Below are 13368 nucleotides of genomic sequence, written 5' to 3'. Positions count from 1 at the left end.
ACAACATTTGCTTTTGCTGTAAATTTTCAGAAATAAATGGATTTGGAGGATTAGTATGTTATAGAAAATATTGTTAAACTGACTTGTTTCACGTTTTGGGCTTGTAGACGCTGGAAAAACCAAGGAAACCTATCATGTTCTTGTAGTCTGGTTCCCTGACCCCACTTAAAATGAAACAGAGCAATTAATACACTTGTGGAATTGTAGTCTCAGAGAATCAGTTGAGCAGGCTTGTACCACTTCACAGGTGTGTAATCAGTTGCAAAGAAAAGTCAGAATAACTAAATATGAAAATTTAGGGACAGTTTTTGAAAAAAAGCCAGTTTTCTCCAACGCTGGTCGGCTGACCAGCGTTGGAAAAATACAGTTTTTCTTGAAAATGTCAGCAAACCAGGAGCCACGATTTTAAAGGATGATTTGGACTGTCAGTCCCTAACAATTCAGTATGGTATTTCGTGATAATTTGATCATTTTGTTTTTGATGTTTGAAAATGTTGTATCTTCCCTTTAATCAAAGCAACAACTTACAAACTAAAATACATTTGCTGCTGTTGTCTTTTTTGTAGTATTTAAGCCTCGACCAACACAAGTCTAAAGAAATTTAATTAGAAATAGACAAATGATAGAAATAGAAAAACCCTGATCTATGCAGCAATACTTACATACAATTAAAAAAGGACAGAAATATAGAATTTTGTTCTTACAAAAGAAGTATCTTCTTCATAAAAAATAAGGCACATAAATACACTATTCAAACAATTTACAACAAAGAGGATATATTATTTACAATAACATTATAAGTTGGGATACTACATTCCTAGAAAAATATGTTATCCTGTGTATTATATGTAGAGGGTGGATATGCCATATCACGACTGGGCATTTGTGGTGGATAAGCTAAATCTGCAATTTGCCCCTGAGGTGTGTACTGAACATGATCGTTATTAGAATATAACGCTGGATCATTCTGGTAACCGTCTAAACCATAGAGTTGTGCCTGATTTGGTGGCTGGTACCCACTATTATGCAATGCAACATCGTCTGTTGCTGGGGGGTAGGCGGGGTCAAGTTGTGGGGGTGATTCATCGGAATTGCGCTTTTTAAGTTTCTTCTTTTTCTTCTTCTTGGTTTCGTTGGGAAATTTCTCTGGTTGTCCGATATAGGTGGTCCCATCTTCACCATAACTCAATCTGTCAAAACAAGAAATGATGACGTTAATTATGCAAAGCTGGTATTTGAAAAACATCTTATTCATTTTTAATATATCTTCAGTTGTTAGAAATGAGAATCTTGACATTTATTTCTAAGAGTAGCAAACAGAAAGCCAAGAACAAAACTCAAAAACACATCAAGCATCTGCTAAGAGTAATTTGATGACACAAAAACTGCATCAAAATCATAACAAACATTAGAATTCACATTTCAACATCGAATCAGATACAAATTTTTAAACAAATTGTGTTATTTCATGGACACATTCACGGAAAGAATATCACACCAGTAAACTACTGTGAAGGTAAAGCATGAAAGACAACTGCAAAACATGGCCCCACACCAACACCAAAGCAAGCCTTTACCCTACTGAACGCAAATAACTAAATGTAACGTTTCCTCTTAGATTCTCAAAAGCATGAAGACATGTAGTATTACTGTCTGGTACAAACTTAAAGTTTGTACCAGACCAGCAGACAACAATTAAATGCCCGTTTTCATATTGCAAATTCACAAGTGCCGGAAATCATTAGTATTGCAGCAATGGAGGAAATTATCTAGCCGGAAGGCACAGATTGATTAGCATGCAGGATAAAGGATAACGAGTAGACAACATTTGTTTGAATTGAACTTTGCGTACTTTGGTGCCAAGGTGTCCGAATGATCTTGGGTGTGCCCCACTGCACCATCATCCAACTTTCCGAGTTTCTCTTCAACGTCTAGGCTTGTCTTTCTCTCGGCAGTTAAGAACGTATCGTCAGTAATGACTGAGTTAAGGGCAGGGTTGCTGTCGGTGTTTTTCACAGCACAATCGTAATAGTTAAAGGCTTTCAAATCGGGTGCCAAGACCACGTTAGCACCCTCCTTACTTTGGATGGGGCCTTGGGTCTCTGCCTTGTCCATGATCTGAGCAATTTGGTAGCGTTGCTGTGAGTCAGAGGGGAGGGGTAGAGAAGAGGGAGGGGGACAAATGGGAAGGGAGTAGGATGAAGAGGTATTGAGTGAATATTTAGAAGGGTGAAGATAAACAGGATTAGGGAGATGAAAATGATAGTTGGGGATAAGTAGGGTGGGAAATGATGAATTGGGGGGGAAAAAAAGAGAAATATGAAAGTTAATTAACTGCACATTTGGTAAGATTCGTCTTTTATTGTTTTAAAATAAACTATAAGGCACATCTTTCACATGCTATCTTGTATATACAGTAGATTGATTCAACCACAAATTGCAAACTACAATTTCCAATGTATTACTTTTGGAAGTGGAAAGCACAAAAGTTATAAAGCATTCAAAGCAAAACTTCACCGAAATGAAAAATTGCTTTATTACAATAAATCACAAACACACATTTTCTTCCATTGGTATGTCTTAATTTTTTTTTCTGGGTTACAACATCACAATACTCACTCTTCTCTTTGCAAGGGTGATGTCTGAAGGAGTGTCTGGGATGATGTAAGCAATGAAGAACTTGACTGATAGCACAATATGCTGCAAATCAAACACAGAATACAGTCAGTGTAAAAAAGAATATCAACTCAGTAAAAGATAATAACTTATACACATTTTTGCTTTTGTGCAACATGCTTTTTGGCAGATGCCAAAAAAAGTTTAATCCATGCAACTGAGGGTTATTACCTTGATTCCTAAATTTTTGGTTTTTTTGTCAATTTTTTGGTGATCATTCCTGAGAATTCATCTCACTCATTTCTGTTTTACTACCTACAGGTAAAGTTTAAATGAACAGAGATGCCACCAATATATCAATAAAAAGCCTGAAACACTACTATAAAAACCTGAAACTATCCTTACCTCCTTTCAAAAATGTGTTTTCTGGATGTTTCAGACCAAATCCAGCACTTTTAATTTGTCACATTTAAAAAAAAACACACACCTGAATTCAGGTTAAAACTGGAAAAGTGGCATCTCTGAATGAATGGATAAGAATTTGTTTTCTTACCTCAAAGCAAATGACGACCCAGAGTCTGTCAGCTGTAGTGAAGTCCTTTGACCATTGAGCAGTGAAGGCAATCAGGAAAGCATTGGTCACAACGCCGGCAAAGTTGAGGAAATCTAGAATGCTGAACCACATGCCTACAAGGGCAGAGAAAAACATCAGATTTAGAGCTGGCTGCAATACCCCTTAACTAGCTTTTTCTTACTTAAATGCAAAGTCGAAAATACTGACCCCTGAATGACAAAACTAAAAGTATCAGACTTTTATCATTTTGCAAACTCACATCTTCACCCTACATATGTATTCTCACACTCTCATACAGACACAAGATCAACAAGCTGATACTCATTACGTTTTCATAGAGCTGGATGTCTGTTTGGGTGCCTGCTACATAAAGACTGATAACAAACTATACAAATGAAGCTTCGGGGATTTCCCTTGATGGCAGGTAGTTATCAATTAGCTGAGCTCACCTATTCCACCTGCTATGAAGGCAATGGGTCGTCTGTTCATCCACAACATGCGTCGTGCATCCACTCTGATATCCACTAACAATACAAGGATGGCGATGAGTGGAGCCAGGGGTAAGGCACAAGAGAACAGCTGGAATGGAAATAAACAAACATATGAGTGTAGGGGTCCCAAAGTAAATCAAAACCAAATTAACCTATCAGGTAGTTTTTTAACGAAGGATGAAATCAATAAGTTTTGTAAACCAGGATAATCATAACTGCAAATACCGATCATGAGTGTCATTAGGATTTGTGGTAAAGTGTGTTGCTGAAGGACACAACGTACCATGAGGAATCCATATTGGATGGTCTTCTCAGTGAATTCTCCCAGGGTGAAGTTGCCCAGCTGTGGCTTGCTACCCTCCTTCCTTATGAAGTCACTTTTCTCCATCTTGCTGGCTTCAACGTCTGCCACTTTGTTCTTGCCTCCACAGCAGCATTTCTTCAATAGTTTCTTGAGCCAACTGAGTGATACAAAAGAATGATGAACTCACATAAGTTATAACAATTCAGTAAGCCAATACTACACTAGGTCTGGGCAATCTAGCATTACTGCCCACAAGACGGCTTGTACACTCATTTTTATTCAACTAAAGACGCAGTTTCCAAAACAAAATTGCACAAATGACTTACGGTAGGATGACGTCTTTCAGGAATTTGGGAAAAGGCTTGACGATCATCAGGACAAAGACCTGTAGTGATAGCAGCGGCATGCAGACGTTTTCATCGCCACAGCTGTCTTCATATTTCTCACCAAGGTATAAGATACCATCCTTGGCAGTCAACTGCAAAAAAATAATGAGCAGGTATCTCAATCAATACACATCCCTGCAGTATGATTGCTCAATACAAATACATGCATGATCATTTGGACCACTACACTTAAATTACAAATTTGTACAAACAACAAAATTGGAGTGACTCAAGGAATCAAACTGAGACGTTCAAGGAAGGGTGGCTGCAACTCAAAATTTAAATAATGACTGTTGAGTGGCTGAGGATATATCACATGACTTTCTTATTTTAATAATCCGTTTAAGTTTTTTTCTAAGCTAAGTTTAATCCTAAGAATTGTGCAAAAGAGATGTTGTTTCAAACAGCAAGAAATATTGTGGGTTAGACTGTTAGAAACAACAAGACACAGTGTTAATGACAACATTTTCTGCAAGGAGCCACTAAAACAAAATACGTTTCAGGGAATAATTTTCTACTTACTCCTCTGAAGAATGCAATGTAGAAGAGAGAGGCGTAGCTGTTGACAAACTGGAAGGCGAAGAGCTTGAGGATTAGAGCGTCGTCATACTGGCTCTGGGTCCGATGATTCTCTGGTGACGAATCAACCAATAAATGCTTCATTAATTTATGGTATCCAAGATACACAAACTGTTGTGTTCCGAAAATAAATCGCAAGTTTCAAATACGGTGCTGTTCCCCGCATATTTTAAGCGGTCACATTAAGTCCCTTCAGAAATATTTGGAATAAAACTTGACACTCCTAAAGCCGTAACTTCAATTCAACAAGTTCAAGGTGGAAATGTTTAAAGAGTTATCTTAAAGCAACACACTCTCCACTCAGGAAGTGTGAACTTTAAACCATTTCCCCCCCATTTTTAGTGGCTCAAACATATCAATTTGAAAGAAATCAAAATCAAAGACAGATGTCCATTGACTTACCCCAATCTGTCAACTTGTATGCAATGTAATCATACACCTGTAAGAAAAATAAATAAATGGGTAAAAAATTAATGAGCATTTACCATCAACTCTAAGAATACCCCAGTTGTTTATTGAACAATAATGAAGATAAACAATGTCAATCAATCAATCAATCAATCAATCAAATCTTTAATTTTTCCCAACACATACATGTACATATATTACTTAACATTTGAATTATTGTGTATGGATGCATGGAGAAAACAATCACTTACTCTTCCCAAGATCATGATGGAGATGGAGTTAAGGAGTGTGGCTGCTACCGTGGATAATAAGACTCTCTGCAGAGAAGAGGCGTCTGCGAGTAAGGCTCCAATGATGACACGATAGATGATGACACCAAGAACGCTGGCTATGACCAATAGGGCCTAGTCACAAAGATAAGACAGTCATAATAGAAAGATCAGGTAAATCTCTTAATATCAGTGTTGTTATTGTGTCCATCGCAATTCCAAACAAATCCTCGCAAGTCATTCAGTCCCAAGTCAACTCACAAGCTATTCAAATGAATCTTGACAAAGACACCCCTTCCTTACTGTTCATCCACTGTTACTTGTGGCTGGACTTGTCAAGTGATTTAATTGTGACTGGACTTTTGATGGACTTACAATGGACTCAACTTCAACACTGCTTAACATCAATCCCTGATAAACATTCATGGCTGAATGTGGACATTAATGTAAGATTTGGAATGTATTTTATCTGAGCCATGTGATTTTTATGTAGACATAGAGTGGGGTATCTTACCATGAAGATGAGAATGCCGAAAGACGTCATGAACTTGAGGAACTGCTTGTAGAATGGGTAATACCAATCTGGGAGGTCTGAAACAGGATCCTGCGGACAAATCAAAATATCATTTAGCAAAAGTCATAGCCTCGCTCCTTGACAAGAAAGTGATTAAATCAGTTCACCGTAATCTATTGTAGAATGCAAATGTAACCTGGAAAAACGACACACCTGGGGCCACTACTACAACTAAACTAAACTTGGGATCTTTGAAGGGAAAAGTTGCGAGGAGATTGAATTAATAGGGACAAGGGACACAAATTCTAGATTTCGAACAAAAAGGACAAAAAGGATTTATTTACAAGAACTTTCAAAATGACCAGATAATTAAAACCAAGACCACGAAAATCAAGACTAAGAGCAAAGACTAACCCCTAAAACCAACAACTTAAAGAAACATAAAGAAACTTAAACCCTAAAACCAAAACTCAAACCAAAAACCAACACAGTGTGAATGAATGAACCTTTAGAAAATACACTTTGGCAGAAAATCTGTAAACAAGAAAATACAAAAAGAGAAAACATATAAGAAAATGATCTAATGAATATTCAGCACAATAACCATCTCTCTTGTACTAAGGAAGTGGGAGACGCTAATCCCCTAACTCAAGGATTAACATATGTCATAAAATAAGGCCAGTAGCACCATATGAAAGGCCATGTGAGTTAAATGAGAACAAAGAAAATGCTATGAAAAGCTAAAGCACATTGGAAGAATTTAAGAAAATCTCTAAATCTAATACTAAGAAAATGTACAAGAAAAACATGAAAATCTAGAATGCAAATGAACTTTCAACCTTTCTTAGTAATAAAACAAGGCCAAAAAATCTATCCTTAAGTAAAACCAAGGTTAATAAAAATAACAGAACTAACAAAAACTTTTCTCTAAGAACTCAAGAAGCAACTTGTTGAAAAACTAAATCTTTCTCAAAGTAGGATAAACCAACCAACTATTGAACCATCATAAAAGAAGCAAAAACTTATGTTTTCAGCAAAAATAAGGTAAAAAGGACAAGGTATAAACTTCAAAACTGAAACTAAGTGCCAAAGATCTAAACTGACCAGAGTCAACTTTTACTTTAACTATAAAAAACTAGCAAACTTTCAAAAGAAAACTGAAATAAAGTTCTAAAAATAATTATACATGATAAAAAGAGGACACATTTGAGACAATGGAAAACTCACCAAATGACTCGAACAGACAGAGCTCAAACAGGACAGGCTCTCCAGTCAGGAGGAACATAAAATACCGGTATATATACTAAACTATGAAGTTGTCTCTGTTGGTCTGCTGGTTGCCATGGTTGAACTAAAGTGTGGCTGGACCATGTGGCAGCTTATATAGGGGGAACATGTGGGCTAAAGTAAACAACCAGGGGGAAACACTACCAACAAAAAGGGGGGGGGGGATCTTAAGTACAACTAAAATGATTTCTTTTTTTCTAAGGGGAGCTACCCCTATTTAATACACTATAAATACATGAAAAATATACAAGATAAATTTAGCCCTGCCACAAAAGCGGCAGCTTACAATTTCAACTTGAAAATCAAGCAAGTTACTGTTATACCCAACATATCAGAAATTGCTAAAACACTTTTAAAATAAAAATTAATTATTACCTCTCGTTCTTTTGTTCCGTAAAATTCCGGGCGATCTGGCTCGGAAAAATGGTAGGTGTCAACATCCCATTCATAGGCCAAGCGAGCATGCGTCCGCTTCCAGGACTCTTGAAAAATGGTTCCTGATGGAGTAAAATCACAATTCAAGGATAATTGATTGAACAAAGTTACTTACTCGAACTATACACTTACCTCATTTATGATCCTTAGAAGACATATTTTAGAGTGACTCTAAATTTCATCTTTGTAAGTTTCATTCCTTCTTGTGTCTATAAATAAATGTTGCTCAAAAATTGCTTGATCTTGTATTGTCAAGACACTAATTGTGTGTAACTTTGAATTTTGAGCAAAGTGAAGATTTCTACTCACCCCAAAGACATATGACGAGAGCAAAGTACGGTGTGACAGCTGAGTCAAAGGACGTCTGAAAGACTTCTAGAATCTCAAGAGATTTATCTGCAATGCTGGGTGGAAAAGAAATAAGCATTGATTCAACTGATGTCCATTATGGTCTATTGAAAAATTGGACTGTTGAAAGGTTAAGAGGCAATCTGGGATGGGGCCAAGAGGTGTATTAGCTGAAATCATTTAAGAAATACTGAGCAAGGGTAAATAAGACAATGACAAGACTTAAGGGTCTCATAGTGATGCCTTTGAATTGGTGTTGGATATCTTACCCACTAAACAAGGAATCTTCCTCTTGTGCCTCTGCAGTCAGGTTCTGGTAGAGTAACTTATCTTCAGTCCTGTTATACAAGGTGATGTTCTGTCTGAGTTCAGCAATCAAGTCATCTCGCTGCTGGGCCAGATCAGCTAAACCTTCGTTCAATTCTATGTTATCCTTGACGCTACAAAGTACAACCAAACGATCGTTGTTAAATAAACATTCATAGATGTGAGAAATTAAAAGAGGAAAACTTGGATATTTGGATTCCTACAGCAATTAAGAAATTCAAGTTTCTTGACGTAAATTAACACCAAAAAAAATATTTTCAAACCAATCGCTGCACAATAAACTCTCTATTTCTTTCATTGGAAATACCGTTCCGAAGACAATTCTCCAACAAAAATTAATTCTTGAAGGAAGAATATCTAACCTGAGATATAAACCATACGCCCAGATAGCGATGCCTAGTAGCATAGGTAGCCACAGGAGGCTAGCCATCTCACCAGCCCAGCCAAAGTAGAAGGCAATCTTCTCTCCAAAGTAGTTACGAATCTTCCACAGAGGTTGAAATTTCCAGGATCGGCACCAGGTCCTGTGTAATGCCTGCAAGTGGAATGGAGAAGATTCTTGATTTCACTTTCAGTCAAGTCATTAATTTTAAGAAAGACATCTGCTCAAGAAAACAAATAGCGAGAAATCCTGGACAAATTGACAGAAAAGTCCATTTTCAATGGACCACTTACGCTTCTTGCCTCACGGCCCTCATTTGCATACACTATCACTTTCGGTTGAAAAGGTCTATGGTGTGATGAGATAAAGTTGGTCATGAATATTCACAAGATAATTACTTCTATGACATTCATAAGATGACAATGACTTATGTCAGTATTGACGAGGTGACCAATGAATATTCAAGAGATCACTTTCATTATGAATTTTCAAGAGATGACTACCATGAATACTCAAGTATGGTTATTACCATGAATATTCAAGAGATGATAATGAGTTACTGACCTCTCTGGGGTCAGCCGTGGGGTCAAAGTCACCCCTCTCCCTGCTCAGGGTTCTTTGTATCTCTCTCGTCTCATCATCCTCCTCTAGTTCGTAAGGAGACTCCTCATGCATGATGAAGCGGTCTGTGTAAACCTTCTTCATCAGCATGAATGGCAGACCTGTCATGGGATTAAACGTTATATCAGCTTAATTTAAAAATGTACTGACACAGGGGTTGCAGTACCTCATTCAAAATGTTCTTGAGATCAGGCTTGTTTGAACTTTTTATATGAACAAAATTATCAACAATGTTGTTAGCAAAACAGCTATTTAAAAGTCAACCCCCCCAAAACAAAAATTGGAATGAATAAATTTAACAGAAAACAAACACATTATCAAATCATGAACTTAAACAATTCATGTATAAGTACTTTACGACCGTTGTATCTGAACAAACACAAGAAAACATGATTTAGTTGAAACTGTGAACAAGTCAATTGGGTTGAACACCTAGATAAAAACAGGGGAACATTTTAACGGTATTCATTATTAGAACAAAGTCATGCAAATAATAAGAAATATTTTATGAATAAAATTACCATTCTATAATCTTTACACAGCTTGCTGTTAGGCTTTGCATTAGAGGAATCATTTAAAATATGCCTGAAAACAAACATCCTATGAATTCAATTTCAAAACATGTAAAGAACAGAGTTTGTTTTGACAAATGTGCATGCCATATCTACCTCTGCTAAGTCCTGGCCTCAAACGTGATCTTGCTGTCAAAAGTATTCACTTAAATTGTTAGCCTCATAAAATATCTTTTTAATGGAAACGTCACTTTATTTACCAAAGCCCAACTAGTATTCCGTCCAGCTCTTTCAAATCTTGTTCTAAAGTACTCCTTATAGTAGTTATACTTTTCATATTTTTATTATTCTAAGCCACCTTTTGTAAGTAATTCAAATTTAGCACACTGCAGATATCAAGCAGCTTCATTTCACTCGTATGTGAAATGGATGGAGTTAGAACGCTACTTCGTGAACCACGAGCAATTGGGACTCGGTGATGCTTAAACTTCAATAAATGCCGACAAAATATCACTGGGTTGGTTGGCCTCTCCTTGGATAACTACTCATGGTAGCATCTCTTGCTGCTCTGTACAAGACACAAGACAGTTTGCAGATGTTTATCTTGATTACCTTTTCTTCTCATTGAGTCCCTGAAGTCACTGTCTTTGTCTCCCTTCTCTCGCACATCAATGTTGATCAAGATGTTATGAACCTAGGCGAAAAGACAATCAAATGGTTAAGAGCATTGAATTTGAGAACAAAATCTCAACCTTACTTGGGTAGAACACAAATTTCCCCCAAGCGGTGCAAATGTCTTAACTACTAAATCAGCAAAACTGACAAAATTCATTTGTCAGCCACCTCTTCTTCAAAATCTCTGGTTACAGCTTTGTTAGATAGGTAACACCAAAATATGGACTGCTTTATATATATGTATGCATAAACCTACCAGGAGTGAACGTAACGCTGGCGAGAAGAATGTGTCTGGTTTGTCAATTCCTTTGAATACTGCCCTCTTTTGAACCACGAAGGGCGCGCTGATAAAGTCAACTGAAAAGAAAGAGAGGAAAGTGGTAAATATCTACATTTTCTTTGCTCAAAGTTTACACTCTGTCTACAGAATAAAATTTACAATTTTAATCCTCGATCTGTGAAATCAGCAAAATTATCTTTAAGTAACAAAACGTGTTTTGTGGTTTTTGAAATTTGATTGTCGCAGTCATTCCTACCTTCATTATCTGTTATAAACAGTGCCTTGAGTTTGTCAAAACATCCGCTGGGTTCCTTCTTGGGAATTGCAGCCTGTTGGAAAATAATAAGATACATGTACTTATAACGAAATGTTGGAAGAAAACATTCAACAAAATAAGACTAAAACTTCAATCAAAAGAAACTACATACATGTACATGTATTCTCAGAAAAGAGAGTTTCTAATTAGTCAGCCTAAAAGCTGTCTTCATGACGGGCTAGTTTTTGTCTTCTTTCGCAATTTGTAAACAAAAGCATTCCAAATACGGCCTCAATAGACCGTTTCAAGGATACCGCCAACTTCGCAATCATGAGGTTGTTATCCGACAGTCTATTATTATTCTCACCCCTTCAAGAGGCATTTCCAAGTTAACGTCCTCAGCCTCATGGCACATTCTACTGAACGGACAGTGAATCAAGACGTAAATCTTCTCTCCCATGTCTCTCTCACGAATCTCCAGTCCTTCCTGTTCCCTGGCTGCATGATGGAATCTCCGCCTCAGTTCATTCCTTTTCTTAAAATCCTCAATGTCATCATCATCCTTAAAGTCACTTTGGTCCTCCTTGGGGTAGACCAGGATATAGTCGATTCTCTTGGGGATGATGGTTTGCGTCGCTGTGTTGGCTTTGCAGGGTGATTTCTTGTCCTTGCGTTTCTTCTTCCGCTTCTTGGATTTGTGTTCCGATGTGCCGTTCTGGTCAAATGAAGGCAGTGGGCGAAGTTTGAGTGGTTTACCACCGTACGTGTCATCGTAATCTGGATACGATTCATCCATTGTTGGTTACCTGAAGAGAACATGTAGTAAGTATTACTAGTACTAGTAGGAATGTTGTTGTTAATCGTTATTAAAAATGTGTTGTCTATGACTATGGAATAAAGTAATTAGGCCTAATCATTACATGTCATGGAAGAAAGTCAGAATTAAACTTTAAAGACAGAAACCCATGCAATTTTACTGCGTGGAAAAAAACATATCATCAGACCTAAAGCTACGCAGTCCTTTTTCTACGCATTTAGGCTTCAATTTGTATGTGACAATGTATGCGCGTATGCAAGCGTTTAATACCTGCGTAATATTCAATTTGCATTGGACAACGCGCGCGCGTTGCAAGAGTTACTTTAATAGACCGCTTGCAGACACGATCGATAATTGACGCGCGAAGGTGCAAACGCCATGTTGTGGGACAAAATGTGCATGGATAGATATACGCTTGTCCCACAACATGGCGTCGCGCGCCTTCGCGCGTCGATTATCGAACGCGTATGCAAGCGGTCTATACCTGCGCCGCGCCGATTATCATATGGTGACTCGAGTCGAGGAAAAGGGTTTTAGGCCTAAATTGAACATGTTGAACCACAGTCAGTTTACATGGTTTACAAGTACAACTTTACCCCGAAAAAAGCCCAGTTAAAACAAGAGAAGCAATATTTAGGGCACAGGGAAGATAAATGCCAATTAAAAGGTTATCATGCCATCATTAACAATAACATACCTGCTGAAAATCATTTAGCAAATCAATTTATTTACCGTGCAACTATCTGAAGCGCTGTTTTTATTGTAATCATTATGTGACGTTGACATCAAATCTTGTTGCTAGGAGACGGTTAATTGATCTGTTTTATTTTGACAATTTCGTTTACTTGCCTATCATAAAATAAAAAATAAGTTAGATTTTACTAACACGTTTTTTTCATAAATGTAGAAAAAACGTTGTAATTATTATTTAATAAGTAACCAATTAACCCCAACTGTGACAAATTTTAAGTTTATTATTCATATTTACTAAAACCACTAGTCTCGGCGTCGGCTCGTTGGTCTAGCGGTATGATTCTCGCTTCGGGTGCGAGAGGTCCCGGGTTCAATTCCCGGACGGGCCCAGGTTTATTTTTTTCACATTTTTACTTTTTTCCCCTCGGAATATTCATCCATTAACGAACTATCCTGTCAGTGGATTCCATTTTTGTAATTGATGGAAAGATCAAAAGTTTTATTTGTTACAAACCATTCATAAACATTCATTTACATTTTTAAATGACAATCCCGGGCCGCGCCCACACAGTACAGCTGCACATCATTGCAATA

At 37.3% G+C, this 13368-nt stretch overlaps 1 protein-coding gene and 1 non-coding gene across 6 annotated transcripts; one reads left to right on the top strand and one right to left on the bottom strand.

Moving 5' to 3' along the window:
- Positions 1-396: 396 nt before the first annotated feature.
- On the bottom strand, positions 397-12891 carry LOC119727611 (anoctamin-4-like). 5 transcript variants are annotated; one of them, XM_038199563.1, is made up of 22 exons: positions 12814-12891; positions 11632-12070; positions 11265-11337; positions 10985-11085; positions 10666-10747; positions 10210-10242; positions 9485-9642; positions 8901-9073; positions 8481-8651; positions 8173-8267; positions 7804-7925; positions 6142-6231; positions 5610-5762; positions 5353-5389; positions 4894-5003; positions 4312-4463; positions 3965-4142; positions 3640-3769; positions 3170-3303; positions 2620-2700; positions 1853-2139; positions 397-1190 (listed from the first exon to the last, which is right to left on the bottom strand). In XM_038199563.1, exons 2-22 carry the CDS (start codon positions 12058-12060, stop codon positions 818-820), a joined length of 3162 nt encoding a protein of 1053 aa, XP_038055491.1. In that variant the 5' UTR covers positions 12061-12070; positions 12814-12891; the 3' UTR covers positions 397-817. The 5 variants fall into 5 exon arrangements, with proteins under 5 accessions (XP_038055491.1, XP_038055490.1, XP_038055492.1 ...); XM_038199562.1 differs by having other exon boundaries at positions 12779-12877; XM_038199564.1 differs by having other exon boundaries at positions 11632-12068; positions 12776-12868.
- Positions 12892-13091: 200 nt separating this feature from the next.
- Positions 13092-13163, top strand: Trnap-cgg. Its single transcript has one exon. It is a non-coding gene; the product is annotated as a tRNA-Pro (tRNA).
- Positions 13164-13368: the final 205 nt, after the last annotated feature.

Source organism: Patiria miniata, unplaced genomic scaffold (genome assembly GCF_015706575.1).
Source record: "Patiria miniata isolate m_02_andy unplaced genomic scaffold, ASM1570657v1 HiC_scaffold_20, whole genome shotgun sequence".
In the NCBI taxonomy this organism is placed as follows: Eukaryota; Metazoa; Echinodermata; class Asteroidea; order Valvatida; family Asterinidae; genus Patiria; species Patiria miniata.
Note: the sequence above shows the minus strand (reverse complement) of the source record. Positions and strands in the feature narration are given on the sequence as shown.

Excerpts from the sequence above, each read along its gene's own strand:
- LOC119727611 (XM_038199563.1), bottom strand. The coding sequence starts at position 12,060 with ATGGATGAATCGTATCCAGATTACGATGACACGTACGGTGGTAAACCA. Across the intron at positions 11,086-11,264 it reads GTTTATAACAGATAATGAAG|TTGACTTTATCAGCGCGCCC; the intron begins GTAGGAATGACT and ends CTTTCTTTTCAG. Across the intron at positions 3,770-3,964 it reads TCCAATATGGATTCCTCATG|CTGTTCTCTTGTGCCTTACC; the intron begins GTACGTTGTGTC and ends TTTCCATTCCAG.